Below are 21,785 nucleotides of genomic sequence, written 5' to 3'. Positions count from 1 at the left end.
ATGTTTCCGATAACTTTTTACCGATTTTATTAAAAAAAAATAACAAAATCAATAACATCTTTCTTTAACTATATATTAAAACCGCAGTACGGTAGAACTTCTCTTATTAATGATTTTTTATGTTAATATTAATAATTTTATAACTAACTATAAATTACCTTTTAAAATCATTAGTGTGATTCTCATCTAGATTAGCCAGTAGGGCGAGTACTGATTTTGCCCGATTCATCTTAACCGTACGTTTTTAAATTGTTGAGAATTTTAATGTTTAATTAATTATATAATAGTAAGAATTAAGCGACCTCGATAGTAAATAAATTGTTTTTTCTCTTCAATTTTTTTATTCAAGCACTATAAATGTCAGAAATATAAAGATTCAATGTTAAATGATTGAAAATTATCTTTGAACATACACTACATTGTACTTATTTCATATTAATTAAAAATATATAATTAATTTAAATATTAAATAAAAAATAAAGAATATACTTTTATTTTTAAATACATTGATGTTGATTATAATCATAAATGTTGTATTATAATTATTTTCTAATGATTAAATGCTGGTTATTAAGATCACGAGAATAATTATTTTCACGTTGTTTAAATTTAATAATTATTTATGATGTAAACTAATTAATTGATTTAAGTTATAAAAGAGAATATTATTTTCTTAGAAATTTTAGAGAACAATTGTGTTTATATATTACTAATATGTTAAAAAATTATAAATATATACTATATGCTAATAATTTTAAATTATTAAAAAAATAATTACTTATGATGTAAGTGGCATGGAAGCTTTAGGTTAGGAATTTAAGATACTATTTAATATTATATTTTAAAATATTACCCATGACCTATTTTTTTTTAAATCACCATAACTTTCACACGTACTATCTTATAAAAATTATACATTTTACAAATAATACTGTCAATTATTCTCATGAATATATATATATATATAAGTGGCGGATCCAAAAATTTATAAATGATGTCTAAAATTTTAATTTTTTTCTTAAAAATAATGGGGAGCAAATTTTTTTTATTTTTTCTATTTTTCTTTGACATATTATATTAAATTTCATTTTTTTCTTAAATAATGGGAATACATGGGTTTAGTGCATCCGCCCCTGATATATATATATATATATATATGCACACAAGTATGTGTAGGTGTTTTCTTAATAAAAAAGATATTTATTAAAATATTAATTCAAAATAAATCAAAATTTGTAACATCAAATCCAAACTCACATGAATTCACGCACAAATGATACAGAAGTTCATGAAGAACGTGACTCAGTCTGAGTCAGACAGTAGTTTCCAATTGAAATTGGATACTCTGATGAAACAGAAGAGAGTAACTGACCTCAGAATCCCAAAAATCCGATAAAAAGTTAAACTGTCCCCACCAACCACCTACTTGCCCATTAAACAATACCAGCTGGTAATGAAACTGAAAAACAGGGATCAGTATTTGTACAAAACATTAAGGGTTTAAATACGTTAAATATCCCCATACTATTTCAAAACTTTAAGTTTACTTCTCATTCTTTATTTTCATAAAATTGAGTTTATATACTATTTTTTATTTGAAAATTTTGATCTCTATATTAGATTTTATTTAGTTTTATCGTAAATTATTGACTTCATAACTGTAAAAATGATAAAAATAACCTTTTTCCCTCTATGTTTATGATTTTATCATTGACATAGATATTAAGGATCAAATCGATTAAAGCCGATAAATGTAAAGATTAAAAAACTATTTTATTTTTATATACTTAACAAGTTAAAATTAAACTAAATATGAGAGAGAAATTAAGATTTTAGAATAAAATAGTATAATAATTCAGCTTTTCAAAGAAGTATAAAGATTATATTTTAAGTGTGAAATAGTATAGGGACCTTAATATATTTATCTCAAAATTAAGATTAGAACCAACCGAGTCTACCTTCATAGTTTTTTCCAGTCAAACATATCCAAATCCCGCGTTTCGCCGAACCCTGTTTTTCTTCTTTCTGAAATGGAAAGTGGTCCCCTTTCTCCCTTTGACCACTCTCCTAGCGATACCCTTCCTCGCCCTACATTTACTCATATATTATCCCCTCACCTTCACTCTCGATTTGCTATTAACAAAATCCCAAATAAGGCAGAGAGAAAAGCAAAAAGTTCCAGTTTTTCTCTTCTTTTCTTTTGATTCTTCGGTTCTGTGATTCTCAGACATGGGGTTTGCTAATTCAGACAGGGTAACAAGACATGTGAGGATAAGGGAAGTATGGTCGGACAATCTAGAAGCGGAGTTCGAGTTGATCAGTCGAGTCATCGATGAGTACCCTTTCATTTCCATGGACACTGAATTCCCGGGTATTGTTTTTAGGCCGAAAGTGGATCCGACCCGGCCTTACAGTGCCCAGTTCCGACCTTCCGATCATTACAGGATCCTCAAATCCAACGTTGATGCTTTGAACTTGATCCAAGTTGGCCTCACCCTCACCGATTCTTCGGGTAATCTGCCTCACCTGGGGACCGACGACGAGCAGTTCATCTGGGAGTTTAACTTTCGCGACTTCGACGTGGAGCGTGATTTCCACGCGCCTGATTCCATCGCCCTCTTGAGGAAGCAAGGGATTGATTTCGAGAAGAACAGGGAGATGGGGATCGACTCGGAACGTTTCGCTGAGTTGATGATGTCTTCTGGGCTCGTTTGTAATGAGTCGGTGAGTTGGGTGACTTTCCACAGCGCGTATGATTTTGGGTACTTAGTTAAAGTACTCACGCGCCGCGACTTGCCTGGCGGCTTAGATGAGTTCTTGAAGGTTCAGAGGGTGTTTTTCGGGAGCAGAGTTTATGATTTGAAACACATGATGAGATTTTGTCAAAGCCTGTATGGTGGGTTGGACCGGGTGGCTCGGACTTTGGATGTGAACCGGGCGGTTGGGAAATGTCACCAGGCCGGGTCAGATTCCTTGCTGACATGGCACGCGTTTCAGAAAATGAGGGACGTGTATTTTGTGAAGGATGGACCGGAAGAGCATGCCGGTGTATTGTATGGATTGGAAGTTAATTAAAAAATCGTGTAATTACCTCATAATTTCATTTAATTAATTCGATGGTTAAGTTGAAAATTAGTCCTAAAACTGGCTTATCAATTATAGTCTAGATGCGTTAAATTCTTTAGTCATTTCCTGACTAGGGATAGGCATAAATCGGGTTTGAGACTTGGGAAAATATTTAATTTAATACCACCTAAGAATAGGAAAATAATTACAAATAGTCTTAAGTTGCCAAAATTTGAATTCATAATCCGATTTTTATTAAGACTTAAAGCTAAGTCAATCATTTTTTTGGGTACATAGATGAGGATAGCAGCTAAAGCCCGCCTACATTCTGATGAAACTAATTCCTCTCTTGTCAGCCTCCATTAAGGATTTTATTTCCTCCTTACCACTAATCAGTACTTTATACCTTTTACTGATCCTTTAGGACCGTTACTTGAACTTGTTTACGGTGGACCATTATTTATCACTAAACATACCATAAGTAACGTCAATTGGTAGCTAGTGTAGTGATGAATAATGTATGTTGACAAATTATCTACGTTTCAAGAGCTCGTATTATATATATACTTTTTCATTTAAGCCGTAAAAAAAAACTGTGGTTTTAGGGAAACATATTTGAGAAAGACGAGGTTTGTTCATTATTTATTAAAGATGAAAAACCCTAAATAAGGTAATACATAGACGAACATCCCTCATCTCGAGAGAACACAGTTCAAAGGAGCAACTTTAAAACAGCAATAACAAGATAATATTAGTCTCAACAACGACTCGAGAGGGAAAACAAAGCTACGCAATACACGAAGACAAGATAGAAGCTGATACAGAACTACTATCTCAGCTGACACAAGTGAATAAACACCAAGCTTTGAAGAGATTTGACCTATACATCCCAGAGTTACCAAGGTAGTCTATCATTCCGTTGCGTGTCCTTGGAGCATACAAAAGCTCGATGAACTGATATTCTGACATTGTACGATCAATCTCTAACAAAGTACGTCACCACTTCCATGGTCTTTGCAGCGGATTTGTGATCCAATTGAGCAACTTTAGAGCTTCATTTTATAATAAGACTAACTATATCTTCCCAGTTTGTCTCAAAGAAAACCTTCAAGTCTACACAAGTAGTCATTAGTTCCACAAAATTATACTCCATTAGGCAGGGGCGAATGCACTAAGCCTCCGTAGGGGTTAAATGCATCACATTATTTTAGAAAAATGATTAAATTTAATTTAGTGTATTAAGAAAAATAAAAATTTTGTATACCCATTATTTCAAAAAAAAAATTAGACCCTTATTCTTAATTTTTTGGATCTGCTACTGCCATTAGGGATAAGGATCTAAAATCATATCTCGAATTCGACCAATATTTGTGTGACGAACACCTCTACAACCTGCTAAGTCTAGTTTTGATGTGACATCAATGTTAAACTTGACCGAATCACGTGACAGTGGGATCCAAGATATCGAAACTGATTTTTCTTATGACGAACACTTTAAGGGGTTGTCCCACAAATATGTATTAACTATTTTAGAGCCTTTATTTGTTGCATTCTGATGCTTCGATTAATGTAACAACAAAAGTGCAAGTATACACTATCGTATTAAGTAATAATGTGGATACAAATTAATGCATCGAGTATCGTATCCACATAGACTACTATTACTCAAAGAATTGTCATAGCATTAAGTAAGTAAAGTAACATAATTGTGTAGGTGATGTTGTGATCAAAGTAATAAAAATATAAAAAAAAAATAAGAGAATGAAAATATGAAGGTATGAAGGGAATCACAATAGTGACAATGAAAGTAGCAGATCTACTCAAGCTAAAGATTATGATATTGTTAAACACAATCATGCAATTAACGATGTCACAACAATAAGATTGATGTGCCTATCATTAACTTAGTAGGTTTTCCTCTCTCGATGACTCCATCCAAAAACTCACAACAATGCTATATCTCTATACCCACTTATGCAAATTTACTAAGTATGCTACAACAACCAGTCAGATAGATCTCTCTACACTGAAATATTGCGCTCGCAATCATTAATGCTCCAACAATGACACTCATCTCTCGATGCAATGCTCACAGAATGCCCCCACCTCTCAATGCAATGGACTGAACAAATATATATATCTCTGTACTAAATGTCTTAACAAAACTGAGCAAACATCAATCGAATCAATGAACAAAATTAATCAAACAAGAACTTTATAAAATATATTTAAAAACATAAGTATCCAATGTTTAACAAATCTCACACAAATTAAAGAGTATTTGAACTAAAAAAATAAAAACCCCTTCTCAGATTCGTTTCATCATTGTTGCAATTGATGTTGTCGCCAATCACTGCCACCACCGTCTCGGCGTAGTGACTTTGCCTTCACGTCTAGCTACTTCTCTCCTTCAAAGTTGCCTAAGTGACCATGGTTGTCAGTGAAGAAAGAAAAGAATAAAATAAAACCCTAAAAATCTATCTCTTTAATTAAGTGTTGTTGTCTCCTTTATATAATAATTAAAACCCCTAAAAACTAGAATTTAAGCCCCCATTAAATGGAGACTCCTTTTACAATAAGACTTCTTTCTATTTTTCAGTACTTTCCATAATAGGATTCTATACAGCTGTCAATAGCTTTATGCTCACACATTGATTGCTACAGCAATGACCCAACAATCTTGTCTCGTAGCAACTTACATCAACAATTGTAGCATTAGAGAATGTCACAACATCATGGTAATAATATCATATTAAACTATCATAAGTAGTCCAATAATTACCAACTCACTCCCAACAATGCATGTAATACAAAATTAACCAAAAACACTCTAAATATGATCATAATATGCTAAAGTGCAAACACAAACCTAAGTAAAAAAGATCTTAAATAATAACTCTTTTGAAGAGTTATCACACCCCCAAACCTAAGTGTCTACTTGTCCTCAAGCAATGCATGACAAAAACTTTCCCTTAGCAATTAAACAACATAACTCTCACGCTTTCCTTGCACCTGTCATCTTAGAACATTGTCAATTTTCTGCCAATCACCTTCGAACCTTAAGACAACAAGAAATCAACTCAAATACACTTATGATGCTCGTACATGTGTATGCTCTTAGTCATGACAGTTCACCACCATGGGTATTTTTAGATAATATCTTAATTATCAAAGTAATTAATTAAGTAAAATATGTCACAACAATTACTATTTAGCTTAACTAAATCTTCATCTCATCAAAACTACCTACCAATACTTGAGTAGTAAGATGGCACCACCAACGAACCCCTAGCCTTTTAGGTAGAGTTATCCTGTGAAGACTTTCATTCACTCATGCTTTTCGAGACTATCTTTCATACCTAGTATCCACTAAGCGTATCAGACTTGCCTTAGTAATGTAGTGTCCTAGAGCTAAAAGATTGTCGTGAACAATTTATTCAGTTAAAGCCAGTTGGGCACCTCTAGCAATTTACATAGAACTTAGACAAGGTGTATTTATTTATTTATTTATTTTTGACATGAAAAATAACTAAATATTCTCCAAAATACCCACAAGTCAACCAAGCACGACATTTGGTAAATATTTATAGCATAATTAGAATCACTAAGGAAATCTTAAGTTGTCTCTAAATCCTAATGTTCTCGATATTAGATTGCTATCGACAATTATTTCATCACAGGTAAATGCAAAGTCTCACAATTGTCTGCTTATCTAAATGTCATGGAAAACTCGAATAAACAACACAACATCCACAACACAAAACATGAACATGACAAATACACATAACAATAAATAACATAAACAAACAACACCCCCAAACTTGAGATGTGTATTGCCTTCAATGCATGTAAAAGTAAAACATGAGAGAAGGGATACCAATACTCCCCTAATGTTGTTGAAGATGTTGTGCAACAATAACTGTTGATGTATTACTAACGCTACAACAATGATAATCTGGAATACAAGAAGATGCTGAGTAGAAATGGTTGTTTGTAACTCCAGCTGATGTTGTGAAACAAAGGCATCATGACTTATAAAAAAAACTCAAGATAAAAGCATTAAATAAAATAATAAAAAATAATCTAATGTCATAAATAACATATTGAAAGCAAGTAAATAAGCAAGATTTCATATAGTAAAATGAAAGTTTGTGGTAACTTCTCCTAGGTCCCAATAAAATGATATCCTTTTTTGATTTTCGAAGGTTTCTATGACATAATCGTGCTGCTCTAGGTCCTTTGCGCTTGTGAGATTGAAACATTGCTCAAAGTATAACTCTTACTTCATGAATCAGTCATAAAACACACTTCTTCATTGTCACTATTGAAATATTGTGACTTCACGGAGTGAATTTTCAGATGAGAGCCTTCATTGTTAAAGCCTTGCGAAACCTTCCTTGTTGCCTTCATTGTTGTTGTGTTTTTCTACAACATGGTAACATTTGCAATTTTCTTTAGGGGCTCATGTTGCGACTCTGTATTTAACATTATTGGTGTAGAACTGTAGTTGATGTCAGCATCAATGTAGAAACATTGGTTCCCATCGATTGACATAGTCTCTTCATGGCGTGGCTCGTCTAATTCTTTTATTATCATAGTGTTGTACCTTAATTTTGTATGGGTATTTTAAGTTGAATCCAAGGCAATTGAAGACTAATTTGAATTGTACACTCGAAGAATGGTTCGTGACGTGTGGGTCCAGAAAGCTCTAAATCACTCGAAAGGTCATCGTGGATTCATACTCTTCTATTAATCTAGAGTTGATGCACAATTTCGGGGTTGTCTGGATTCATGGTTGCTTAGAGGAATAACAAATAACAGTTATGGGTGACGAAATTATAAGTGGAATTTTGGATGGTCTCACTCATGTGGCATTATAGAAATGATGTCCAAATAAATTGACATGCCCATTTACATAACCAAGTGCCCAATTTTATTTGAACTCAGACCCAGTCAAACCCTTAGCCCTTAGCCCCATTTTACATATTCATTTACCCAAACACGTTTCATAGCTCATAACCATTTATCCCAATTTCATTTACCAATCCGTCAAACCCCAAATAACCCATACACACAATTACCTGAATACATTAAACCAATCAGTTCAAGTCCATTTTCAGAAATTAAATTCACTTTATCCATTACAACTTGAAACCCAAATCCTAACCCGTTGACACTATGGCTCAACCTAACAACCCATTAATTTGTGATTTGGTTATCAAACCTTAGTCTCCAACCGTCGCCTCCCTTTCCAGAGCATTCTAGAAGCATCCATCGAGCTGCCAGCAGGTCACCAAGGGTCTCCACGCCAGTAAGCTAGGGTGGCCCCAGTTGCAACGGCTTCCTCACCAGATCAACTCCAACAAATTGTGCCTATCCCAACGAATCTACATCTCACCAATTCCAACATATCAACATGCAAAAAACTAGAGAACATAAATGAAAAAGAGAAGTTACAGAGAGTGTATTTTTTATTCTCATTTGTAAAAAAATTGGGATTATAAAACCCTCAATCAAAGCAATGTAAAGGCCTCTTCAATTTTACAAATAATCAATACAAGAAATCCTCCTCTCTCCCCTGATTTTTAACGGAGAACAAAAAGAAATAAAAAAATTCAGATTCTTCCTTCCTCATTTCTTACTTAGAAAGAACAAGTAATAAAAAAGGCATAATGCAATAAAATATCTCTGGCATTTGATAATAGTGTCAAACTTGCCCGTATTGTTTTTTTAGAACATTTGACCACTGAACGTTTAGCTTTGGGTCAAAATAACATTTGATGGATGGAAACCGTCAATCAACTGATGGTCAATGCTTGGAGCTGACTAAGAAAGAATAGGTAGAAGAAATGCAGACGTGGCATATTCAGGTCATGATAGATGATGTGGCAATGTCACATTAGATTTTTTAAATAAAAATAAAATTATTACTCTGATTGATGTTGATTTGAAGGAACTATTAAAAGATAAATTGCATGAAAGAGGACTCAAACTTGGGCAAATAGTATTGGATAGAATGGCTTTAACCACCATACCAAACTATTTACTTGGTAAAATAATGAAACAAAACCTATTTAATATATACTTAAATTTAAATTTAATGAGAAAAAAAATTAAACGTGTGAGCTTCTCATTCTTTCTCCCTTTCTTTTTCCCATTTTCTAGTTCCATTAATCAAATTAAACGCGTGACCTTCTCCTCCTTTCTCCCTTTCTTTTCCCCCTTTTTAGTTCCAAAAATCAAGACATATGTTTAACCAAATGAAAATAAAGTAGATATCCTCTCAAAGCAATTTGGTGTTCTTGTTCTTCTCTTTCTTGTTTTTGGGTTCTATTCTTTGTCTTCTTATGGGTTTTTCGGGCTTTCATTTTCGAGGGATTTTCATTTAGAAAATCATAATATACTAGAATAGATAGATTTGGTTTTGAAAAATTTTATGGGTTTAAAGACAAGGATTTGGTTGAACCTTCTTTTCAAATAGGGTAATTCTTTGATTTTATGTTAATTTTGTTGATTATTGTTTTGTTGTTTTCAAGCTAAAATCACCATTTTTTTATCTCAGCAGATGAAACTAGTCTTCATCCCAAGGTTGAAGACGAAGTGTAGCATGATTTCGTAAAAAGAAGAGATTTTTAGTTTTTTTGGGATTTTGATTTTGGGTTTTTGATAATGTCGTTGACTGCTTCATCGGAGATTCAAGAACTGCGTCTTCATGATCTTCGACATAGACATGTCACATTAGCTTCCACGTCCATGTGTGCTTGCTCTGTCAACGCACTAAAGGTTTTCATCCATCAAGTGTGATTTTTGACTCAAAGTTAAACATTCAGTGGTCAAATGTTCAAAAAAAGGGGGCAAATTTAACACTATTATCAAACGTTAGGGTTATTTTGTTTCATATGCCTAAAAAAACCTTATTCTTAAAAGGTATTCTGATTCAATCTAGAATTTTGGTATTCAAGTTTCATGCATGCATGTCTATATCGAAAGAAAAGGAAAAAAAGAGCAAAATGGTTTACCTGGTCCATTGAAGCCTTCGTCGGAGTGGAAGAGTCACGGGAGATGTCTAAAAAGAGGGGGCTCCGAGAAGCAAAGACCCAGTTTGTGGGGTTTTCTTTTGGTATAGGATATAGGTTTTAAGTTTCGGGAGGTTTTAGGCCAGAGCTAGGTTACGGGGTTGGTTCGACCACCGTCTTTGGTGGTCAAAATCATAACAAGGGCCGATTTACGACCAGAGGAGTCTCGGTCGAGAGAAGAAGATGGAGTGTGGGAGTGTTCGGGTCTAGTGGTATGCTCGATCGTCATAAGTGACGATTTTATAAAACATGAAATAAATTAAAAAAAATGAAAAAGCTTGCTTTTATAAAACATTTTCGGGGAAAATTGCTCTTAAGTCCCCCAACGATTCACATGTTTTTATAAAATGGTCATTAGAATGGATCTTTTTCAAAATTTACCCATTTCGGTTTGTGTTTTGTAATTTTGAAAAAAATATTATTTAGTCCCTATTATTTTAGCATGTTTTGCATTCTGGTTCTGTAGGGTTTAAAATTATAATTTTCCCTTTTATTGCATGTCTTTTATATTTTTTGGTAAATTCATTGTTTAGTCCCTGTAGTTTCAACGTGTTTTTACATTTCAGTTCATAAACCATTTTCATTTTATTTAGATTTAGCCTTTAATTTGATTTGTTTTAATTTAGCCCCTATTATATGTCTAATTTATTTCCTTTTAGCTTGATAATGTAATGTTTATGCAATTTAGTCCTTTAATTTATTTTATTTTATTTTACTTTTACCCTTCATTTTTGTCTTTAATTTTAGTACTTTTACATATTTTATTTTCTTTAATATTTGTATCCCTTTAGTCCTTGATAGATTATTTTTTAGATTTACTCCATAGTGTTTTAATTATTTGATTCATATTTAGTCATTAAATTAGGAGAATTCTTAATTTGATCATCGCTTTTGCTCGAGGTTCCAATTAATTATTGAGTCTTAAAATTAATTCAAATAAATATTAGAGCCTCTATTTTAGGTTAGATTCAAATTAGTCTTTAATTTAAGGAATAATACGAGTTGGCCATCGCATAAACGCTCGAGGGACCATCTCGGTTGTTCGATTCAATAACGATTTAAAATCAATAGAGTAAATATTAGAGCATGCATTTAGGTTTAGTCCCCTAGGTTCCTTAATTTTCTAATTTGACACTTTAAGCTAGAAAAAGCCTTAATTTACCCTTAGCTTAATTAGGATGAATAAAAATTAGTTTGATTGCATTTTATTTTTTAAAACCTAAGGAAATGTTCACTTATTAGAGAATTAATGATATATCTCCCGCAAGTATGCTCAGGAGTGACCATTGATGATTCCCGAAATAGGTCGACATCCTTTTCAAAATCACATCATGTTTTCTGAAATTAAGGCAATGTCTGGTTATAAGTCACAATAGTTGATCTCCCGCATTATGATAGGGGTGAATTGCTATTACATTAATAAACGAATAACCCTTTTCAAACTCTGCATCTGTAATGATTTTCAAATTAAATAAAGTTCGAACTCAAAATTTTTATTTTTAAATAAGATAATCAGCTAGGTACCAATTTTTGGGAGCTTGTGGGGGTGCTAATCCCTCCCCACGCGTAACCGACTCTCAAACCTGATTTCTAGATTTTCGCAAACCTTAAAAACTCGGTTATTTTGATACAAATAAATTATTATTAAAATCACCCGGTTTTCATGGTGTCTCAATCACATCTTAAATGATTGGTGGCGACTCCTCACTTTTCAAAATTCTTTTCAAAAGGAAAAACCCCGAGTCGGTATCAGTCTTTCCCCGCCCGAGCGAAAAACGGTGTCGACAATATAAAATATATTAACATAAAAATAAAAAAAAATTAACTAAATTATAAAAATATATAAAATATAAAAACTATTATATTATAAAAAAACAAATTATAAGTTTTAATTATTTTAAAAAATTAAAACAAATTATTAAGCAATAAGCTTTTTAAGATATTAATATTAAATTATTGAAATAAAATGTAATTTATTATACTATATATAAAAAATTCAAAAAAAAAATTAGGGCAATATTAGCGATAAACCTTTGTTAGGGTAGTTGAACGTTTCATTCGATGAAGTTCATTTGAGGTGATCATATATGTTGTGACTTTAGCCTTTTGGTTAATATTTTATTTTATTTTGAAGATGCTTTGGTTATATTTTATAAATTGTTAAGATGGAGAATGTGTATGATTATGAGGACCTGTAATTTAAATGATTATAGACTGATTGAGTAATCTATTTGATTAAGGAGCTGTTTGATTAAATCAGAATGATTAAGCGCTGAATGATTCAAAAGTTCTGTATGAATTAGCTTTGAATGTGACATGTTGTTTGATAATGGTTCTGAATCATTCAGAATGTACTTTAATGTTGAATCATTCAACAATGTTTTGCTAATCATTCAGCACAATCTTCATTCAGAGGTGAGAATCAAACACACTGAATGTTGAACAGTTCAGCATTCAGCGCTGAATGGTTCCATCAGCAGTAAACAAACAGTCCCTAAGTTTCTAACTATATTAACTAAAATTGATTAGTATTTATTAGTTGAAACTTTATAAATTTATTGTTAGTTTCATACAATTCGTTATATATAGATTTTAATATTCATTTGAATCATCAGTTGACTCGGCAAATGGAAGATGAAGTGCTTTGACGATACATAAAGGTGGAGAGATTCTAAAAGCAGTTATCATTACATTGCAATGCCATGAGGATTCGATCAACAAACAAAAATCTTTAACAATTTCACTTTGATTTGCATTTGAAGTGATCTACAGCATATTGCATGGGCAAACAATTTGTATTTTCAACTATGTACAATGACAATGCTTTCAAGGAATTACAGAATGAGGTCAATGGAGATGGTCGTTGTAATTAAGGAGTTAGCAATTACAACAGCAATGTGAAAAGTGAGGAGAAGGAAAAACCGAAAGCTTAACCCGGAAATCGACTTCAATTCCGGCAGCAGTCCTCGGTCATCATTCCTTTCATACTCTTTGATAACCAGATAGCCGTCTCCTAGGGGACACCGTATGTTTACCGAAAGGCTTCAAAACAACGGAAAGCTCTTGCAATCTGTTTGCTGCAGTAACTCGGCAGACAACTCAAGAAGCCCTTCGAGTCCTTCCGCCCTTTGCCTATAAGAATTGACATCCAAAGTTTCCCTTGCCGGTTTCACCTCTTCTGTCACAGTAGGGTTGGGCTTCACAGGCTCGGTGACTTGGATTTTAGAGATGAGGAAGTGGAGTTCCTAATATTCATTTCTTTAACACCAGGATCATCGGAAAAGTCTGATGTTGAACTTAAAGCTTCGGAGAAGCTTGTTGAAATGGTCACTGGACTAGTCATGGTTCTCATACTGAATTCATCTCTCACAACATCAATGGGTTTTAGAGACCAGGAAATGGTGTTCCTAGTATTCATTTGTTAATAACGAAGGGCATTGAGTGCCTAACATCCTTTCTTTCAGACCAGAATAATCTGAAACATCTGGCGTTGAACTTGAAGCTTCGGAGCAGTTTGATGCAAGGGTCGCTGGACTAGTCACGTTTCTCATATCCAATTCATCCCTCGCAAAATTCAAGGGTTCTGGAGATGAGGAAATGGAGTTCACAATATCCATTTGTTGAATACCGGAGGGAACGGAGTTCCTGTTGTCCACTTCTTTGACACCAGAATAAGCCGAAACATTTTGTGTTGAAGCTTCAGAGAAACTTGATATAACAGCCACTGGTCTAGTCAAATTTCTCATACCCAGTTCACCCCTCACAACATTTATGGGTTCTGGAGATGAAGAAATGGAGTTCACAATATCCATTTCTTAACACAAGAGGGGGCGGTGTTCATAACATCCATTTTGACACCAGAATAATCCAAGACATTTGGTGAACTTAAAACTCCAGGGGAATTGATGCAATGGTCACAGGACTGGCCGTTTCTCTTATCCAGTTCATCCGTCGCAACATTTACATGTTTTGGAGATGAAGAAACATAGTTCCTATCATCTATTTCTTTAACACCAGAGTGAATGGAGTTCCTAACATCCAATTCTTCAACACCGGAATAATCCAAAACATTTGGCCTTGAGCTTAAAGCTTCAGAGCAACTTGAAATAATGGCCACTGGACTAGTAATGGTTCTCATATCCAGTTCATCCCTCACAACATTCATGTGTTCTGGAGACGAGGAAATGCAGTGCCTAGTATCCATTTCTTTAACACCAGAAGGAATAGAGTTCCTACCATCTACTCCTTTGTCACCTGAATAATCCGAAACATTTGGTGTTGAACTTATTGCTTCAGAGAAACTTGATGTAGGGGTCACTGGACTAGTCATGTTTCTTATATCCAATTCACCCCTCGCAACATTTATGAGTTTCCCAACATCCACATTTTGAACATCCATTTCTACTTTTTCCATCACTGGCTGCTCACTGCCAACAGGGAAGCTGCAGTAGTGCCTTGTAACATGCATAACATCGTCATCAAATGCTGCAGAACAAGTAGTGGCTGGTGTTTTGATTGTTGATTCACATGCATTTGTTCCTCTATCTGGTTGTGAGTTCTTCGGGCTAGATGAAATTGATGGGGAAATGCAAGGCATAGTTTCTGCAACTGATGAGAGAGGTTCCACTACGTTGAACTTCTCATCACCACTGGCTGGAAAAGAAAAATTTAAATGGAGCATCACATCATGCCTGCTACTAGGGCTGCCTGCCACAAGTTCATCCAACCTGATAGTGGGGCAATCTTCCCCATTTACAGGGGAATTTTCCGCAACACTTAACCTGCTTGTAGGGGAATCATCCCTAAAACAGCTTACTGGGGCATCATCACTGCTATTTGGCTTGCTAGGGAGGAATCTTCCCAAGCAGTTGGTCCACTTACAGGGGCCTTTTCCCAATACTTGACCAGCTTGGGGCATCATCTCTAATACTTAACCTGCTTATAGGGGCATCATTACAGCTACTGGCCTGCTTATTGGAGAATCATCCCAAGTGCTTGAGCTGCTCATGGAGGGGGAATCTTCCCCAGCAGTTGGTCCACTTATATGGGCATTTTCCCTAATACTTGACCAGCTTGCAGGGGCATCATCTCTAATACTTAACCTGCTTATAGGAGCATCATTACTGCTACTTGGCTGCTTATTGGAGCATCATCCCAAGTGCTTGAGCTGCTCATAGAGGCATCACCCCTACTACTTGCCCGGCTTAAAGGAGTATCGTCCCTACTACATGTCCGATTTAAAGGATTGCCATCCCTACTAATCATCCTGCTTGCAGCCGTCTCATCTTTATGAACAAAATTTTCTTCAGAAATCAGGTTGGGATGGTCCAAAGGGGCACTTGGACTCACTTTTTCATCTACTGAAGAGAAGTGCGCCTGAGCTGGACCAGATTCTTCAGTTGAAAACATGACAGATTCATGATTGTACCTGTAGCTTTCTCTCAAAAGAACCTCAGGCATCTCTGATTTCAGAGCAGGTAAGCTGCATGGTGGATGTGATTCTAAGCTCTTGATGTGGGCGATCATCTGATGCTGCTGTGTCTGTTCTGTCATGTCAATAAAAGTGGTTGTTGCATCATCACAAACCTCAAATGCTTGAATTGAGGTTGCAGATGAGACAGAAGTGCTGCTATCTGTTTGCAACCTCTTGGTAGCTCCACTTAGAGCTAACTCAACATCTTGTTTACCACCCCATAAGCCTTTTTAGAGTAACCATTGGAAGGTTGGTGAGAAATAGCCTCACAATCCTGGTTTTCTTCTGAAGATCCTAACTTGGTTCTGTTACTTGCCTCATTTGAAACATCACTTCCAGCATGCTTCTTTTTAGTGTAAAGATGATCTTCTTGCAACATTGGAAGTAGTTCTGTTTTTAGAAGGTAGATCGTCTTCAGCAACAGGCTTCTCAGTTGCAGGTGGAGGAATCCCTCCATGTCTAGTCTTAGGGGAGGAGGATTCAATAACAGGTAACTGGAGACGAGAACCATGCAAAGTAAGTGAGGATGATAATAACATATTAGATTAAGATTAAACCATTAAGTGGTAGTCATACCTGGTGCTTCAAATGGTGTGATCCTGGCATCGTTTTTGCAGAATCTACTCGTAATTTCACTGAAGCAACAGCTGGTGCATTTGCATTAGGTTTTGAACCTGGAGTTGGAGGAGGAGACTTGAGAACTTTGGGTGATGCCTCTATATTATTTCTTTGAGTCAATCCACATGCAGCTTTTGTACGCCCGCCTCTCATAGGGGAACCACTTTCTCTTACTTGCCCTTCTTTCAAAGTAGTTACTACGCCTTTGATGGATTTGGGTTTCTTTGATTGAACATGAGAAGGTTTCATCCTTCCTTTCATCAACTTTACCAGAGAAACTAATGGGGCAAATATCTTCTTCCTTAGAACTGGAATCTGTGCCAGTGGTTTCATTATTGTTATTGGAATCCTTGTGTCAGTGTTCCTGTGACTTGAAACCGAACTATCTTTATCACTGCATGAGCTATTACTATTCTGACTGTTGACCATATTTTTCCTATTACCACGACCACTGGTAACATGCTTATCCAAGCAGCAGTTCTTCGAAAGGAAGCTAAATGATGGACGATACTTATCAACATATGGCTGCAATAAGGGTGCTTCAAAAGCTCTGATGCCTAATCAAGGTGAAAACTCAAAATGTTACATTGAAGTCCTGCATGTGGAGAATCCTTGGAATTGAGCAAAAAGAAACTTACACTTGGTCGATGCTCTGGATTCTTTCTTAGCATGCCCTTGATAATTGCCTTCCTGATTTGTGTAAAATTAAATAAATTAACAATCATGTAGCAAGGACTTGATTACTTGACAAAATATATAGCACTAATCATGCTTAGTGTTACTGCCAAATTACAGATCACCAAGTCCCTTGGGAATTTAAACGAAACTTCACTATTTTTGCCTTATTAAGGGAGAAGAAATAAATTTTCACGAAACCAATTTAAAAATTCTTACATTTATAAGAAATAATCTGATCAAGAAATCTGCACATTGTTGAAACTTAATACATAAAAGAATAATTAAAGAAAATGAGGAAGCAAGGGTAGAAAAGCACAGTATGAGCATGAAAAATCACAGAGAATACTCGGTTATCATGAGAACATACAATAAGAGTGAGCTCTAAAGTTAATCTTAATACTTACAATGATGGAGAGTAGCAAGAAGGCAAAGGGCCCATAGAGGAACGATTTATCTTTCTTATCAACCCTGCCATGTCCTAGAACAAGAAGTTTAACAAAAATTAATGGAATTAAATTTGTATAATTTACACAGATAGTGGAGGCATACATATGGTAATTTATAGAAAACCTCTCAAAGGACAAGACATCACACTAGATGAGGACAACATTAACTACTTTGAAAGCATTATTTTAAAGAGTGGAGTGCAGAATTCATGGAAACTGTTATGAACCTAGCAAAGGTTTCTACATATTATTCTCAATTCAGATAACCAAAAGATAGAAAGTTCCATTATATTTGGCAATGGGGAAAAAACCATAATGAGAAAAAGGAAGGGAATAAAAAAGAAAATTTTAAATTCCCTTTTAATAAAACGACAAATGAAATTCGTGCTATTTGTTAGAAAGAGAAACTGTGTAAACTCATTACTGAATACAAGAAGAAGATTCAACAAAAACATTTGTGAGAACTCTTACAAAAGCTTTAAAAGCAGGGCGACGAGCAGCCATCTCATACATACAGCACCCTGTTCAACAAGAAGCAATTCAGCTGATATATATATACATGTATGTAAGTCAAACACTCAAGAGAAGACATACCCAGAGACCAGATATCAGACTTGAAACCATAAGGAATATCTGCAAGCAGTTCAGGACACATGTAATTGGGAGTTCCAACCACCTGAGGCACGTACAAAACCACTATTATCTAGCACTGGAACTAAAATAATTAGCACATTCTAATATAAGAATAAATACAAAAATAGAACAATGATATCAAAAGCTAAATAAGTATTGTTCATTGTCAATATAAGGGATTGAGAATACCGAGTTTTAGACTAGTGGTTGTTCTCATACTCATTGGATTGGAGGCTCACATTGCAGGTTTCAACTCCCTCCTCCACACTTCCTTTGTCCAAAAGTGTTGAGTATGAGAGCAAGGATTGACGAGTACAAAATTTAACCCAATAGATACATTTATATACGTTATTTCTTTGGATTTATGATCGATACAACATGAGTGACAGTTAATTTACAGCACTCCAGTATTTAATCCTTGCACAAATTTTAGGCCCTTTTATGATAAATTATTAATACATCTCTACTATCACCAAATGTAACACACTTCGACTAACTACCCAGAAGTCGCATACATGCATATATTTTCAGTTCCTAAGTAATGATGACATACCAAAATATACTAAGGTAACAGCAAATGATCTTTTTTGCTTAGTTCTTTCCTTAAAAATGATTCAGTGGTTATTTATGTTAATCTACTTGGTATTGTTATAAATTTTACTCGGCAATTAGTTACAGTTTGGTCTCGGTCGATAAAATTAAATTAGCACCAAGTTTAACTATAAGCTCGGCACACACTAGGCCTGTTCATTTTAACAAAATATTATTTTTCCAGAAAATGTAACTATGCTAGATTGTGACAGCCAATCTGGAAGAGTGGAATATGTATTAATTACAGAATGTGAGTAATATGCTACCATGCAAGAATTTTTTCCATAAAAGTAAAGGGAAATTGAGGCATCTGCCAACAGAACACAAAACTGCATTTCGAGCTTTGCAGCATAAGCTACTAAGCTTATTATACCAAACTGTAGGAAGATAAGGAAAAGAAATCCTAAAAGAATGATCCAAAACAATTATTTTCAATTTTAGTTATGGTTGAAAAAAGACTAAAAGGAAAATGTATGTCAAAAAATCATTTCATTACAACGTACATACCGAGAAAGCCAAATCATCTGCCTTTAGAGTTTTAGCAAGCCCAAAATCCCCTAAACCAATACAGACAAGAAAGGAATTTAGGATAATAATAGCAGAATAGCCAATTAGGTAGGATATCTGACATAACTTAATAGGAAACATAAAGAAAGAGAAAACCTGTAAGAAAGCAAGAAGAAAAGGGAAAAGACAAACTCACCAAGGTGAACATCTTGATCTTTGGTAAGAAAAATATTGGAACACTACCAAGAAAGTGCTGAAGTCAGTCCATAATAAATAAGTTAATAGAAAGACCAATGTAAATTGACATTCGTACCTTTATGTCCCGATGCAGAACAAAATTTGAATGCAGATATTCAACTGCCAGAAGTAGCTGCGCGAACCACTTGCAGAGCTTCTGCACAATGTTCACAACCAGCGGAATTAACTGTAAGTCGTAACCACCTCCTCTCTTCCACAATTAGGTGAGGACCAAGGAAGCGGAAACCCAACGGGGAACCTTTTACCGTGCCACACAATTCTAAGAAGAAACTAACTTGTAAAATCAATAGGAATAGAGAGAAAAGATTACCTCCTCCGGGAAATAGATCCCATTTGATTTTTTCATCAATTCATCCCTGTTAAAAACAGTTAAACATGAAAATAATAAAACACTACAAATTTTGCAGGATGTCTAAAAACAAAAAACTCCGAATCAAACTTCTACATACAAACATAGAAACTCACATATCTCCACCTTCGCAGTATCCAGTAACAATGCAAACATAGCAACCCTACATTACAATTGCAAAACACAAAATCAACAGGAAAAAAAAAATGAAGCAGTCACAGACTCAACAAGCTACAAAGTGAAGGCAGATTTTGATTCGATAATCCTAGCAAAAAAACAGTAGTCTGGTATCTTACTTTCTCAACCCAGGCTTCCTTAAATTGAACAACGTAAGGGTGTTGGATTCGCGAAATAAGTGACATCTGCATACCACAAAAATGAAACTAGATCGTAAATTGGAATATTAAACTCGCTACTCCTTTAAGGCGAAAACAGATTAATTTGTTTAGATGAAAGTAACAACTAACTTCTTGATGCGCAGAACTCCTACAGCGCTCCGTTTGCCGCGCCAATCTGATCTTCTTCAAAACATACCTATTTTTTTAATAAAAATATTCAAACAATCAAATTACACATTAATTAAAATCAGAAATTGAAAAAAAATACCTTTTCTTTTCAATTTTATGATAAACGAGAATGGCAGCGCCAAAAGCTCCACGTCCAATCCGTTCCATGATCTCGTAATGATCCATTCTCGACTCCATTGCTATTAACTCTTTACTGGATATCCTCTTCTTTTTTTTCTTGCTTTTTCTTCAGAAAATCAAAACAAAAAGAGCAGCGAAGAATTGTTTTGAAAAATCGTTTTCGTTTTTAGACGTTTGTTTTTTCTCCGGATCTCGAAGGAGCTTCCGGATTCTTCGCTCCACCACCAAACCTGCCAGTGCATTCCATCAACAATCAAACGACTCGCTTTGAAAATACCAACATTTTGTCGAAGCCACCGGAATCTTCGCGGACGATCCTAACCGCCTTTGTTTCTCTTTGCTGTTGAATTCTCTAAAGCTTTTTCTCTTTTACTTCACTCGTTAGCATGCAAGAAACAAAACAGGTTTTATTTTGTTTTTATTTTTCATTTTAGCGGAGAGAGATTCTTCTTAACTGAGCAAGACGGATAGTTGTTGACGGAAGGTAGAATTAAATTAAATTAAATTAAAGTATATTATATATATTTATTTAAGCAGTACTCTTCGCCGACACAACAGAACCCGCTTGGGGTCAAAATTTATTCATCTGCTTTTAAATTTATAGATTTTAAAATATTGAATATAAGAAAAATTTACGATACCTAAATGTACACTCTCCCACTAGTACAATGCGTCTTCGAGGGGTGGGATAACATAACTTCGGTACACTAAAATTCATTCTATTTTATGAAATAATTTTGACACAATATTATTGGAGAAATTTTCTTTTTCCACACCCGGTTTAATTTATTTATATTTTCTGTAAATATGATTTTGATGCATTCAAATTGCCCTTAAATGTATGATGGAACTCATAATTGTGGATAAAAAAAGTACAACAAAAAATACAAATGCAAACATTATAAAAATAAGAGAGCAAAGGAGGAACCGAGGAAGTTAGGTTCGGCTTCATTACCTCCCCTTTGAAAATGTAAATAGAACAGTAGAAAGCCTAATATATAATATTTTCCTTTTGTCTGTGCCAACTAATGGTTAAAATAAATTCAATTAGTTTAGTTACTCGAACCCTAATTATTTAAGAAAATAATATTTTTTAATTAGTAAGTGCATCTGATGGATTAAAATTGATTTTTTTAATAATTCCTAAAAAAATTAGCTGATCATATTCTCATACGTAATGGGATAAGGGGAGGTAGGGTAGTAGGCTGCCCCCAACGTCAGGTTGAGAGCAGTTTCCGTGAAAGACCTCAATTATGAATTGTCCACCATGAGACTCGATCCCACGACCACAAGGTTAAAAGCCTTACGCTCTACCAACTGAGCTGGACGGGTAATTTATTTTTTAATAATTCCTACTCAATAGGAAAGAAAATAAAGATTCTAAGAAAGAAAGCCATTGTTTAACCATTTACTCGTCTTAAAGTGAGTTTTCTTTTAGTTGCA

At 34.6% G+C, this 21,785-nt stretch overlaps 1 protein-coding gene and 1 pseudogene across 1 annotated transcript; one reads left to right on the top strand and one right to left on the bottom strand.

Annotated features, from left to right (window-relative positions):
* The first annotated feature begins 320 nt into the window (after nucleotides 1-320).
* LOC120203470 (probable CCR4-associated factor 1 homolog 9) lies at nucleotides 321-16,569 on the top strand. Its single transcript, XM_039203760.1, has 3 exons — nucleotides 321-332; nucleotides 2,224-3,081; nucleotides 16,558-16,569. Exon 2 carries the CDS (start codon nucleotides 2,230-2,232, stop codon nucleotides 3,073-3,075), a length of 846 nt encoding a protein of 281 aa, XP_039059691.1. The 5' UTR covers nucleotides 321-332; nucleotides 2,224-2,229; the 3' UTR covers nucleotides 3,076-3,081; nucleotides 16,558-16,569.
* LOC120203481 lies at nucleotides 12,836-20,769 on the bottom strand (annotated as a pseudogene).
* Between the last annotated feature and the right edge of the window lie 1,016 nt (nucleotides 20,770-21,785).

Source organism: Hibiscus syriacus, unplaced genomic scaffold, assembly GCF_006381635.1.
Source record: "Hibiscus syriacus cultivar Baekdansim isolate YM2019G1 unplaced genomic scaffold, ASM638163v2 tig00000340_pilon, whole genome shotgun sequence".
NCBI lineage: Eukaryota > Viridiplantae > Streptophyta > Magnoliopsida > Malvales > Malvaceae > Hibiscus > Hibiscus syriacus.
This window is presented reverse-complemented; position numbering and strand designations above follow the sequence as displayed.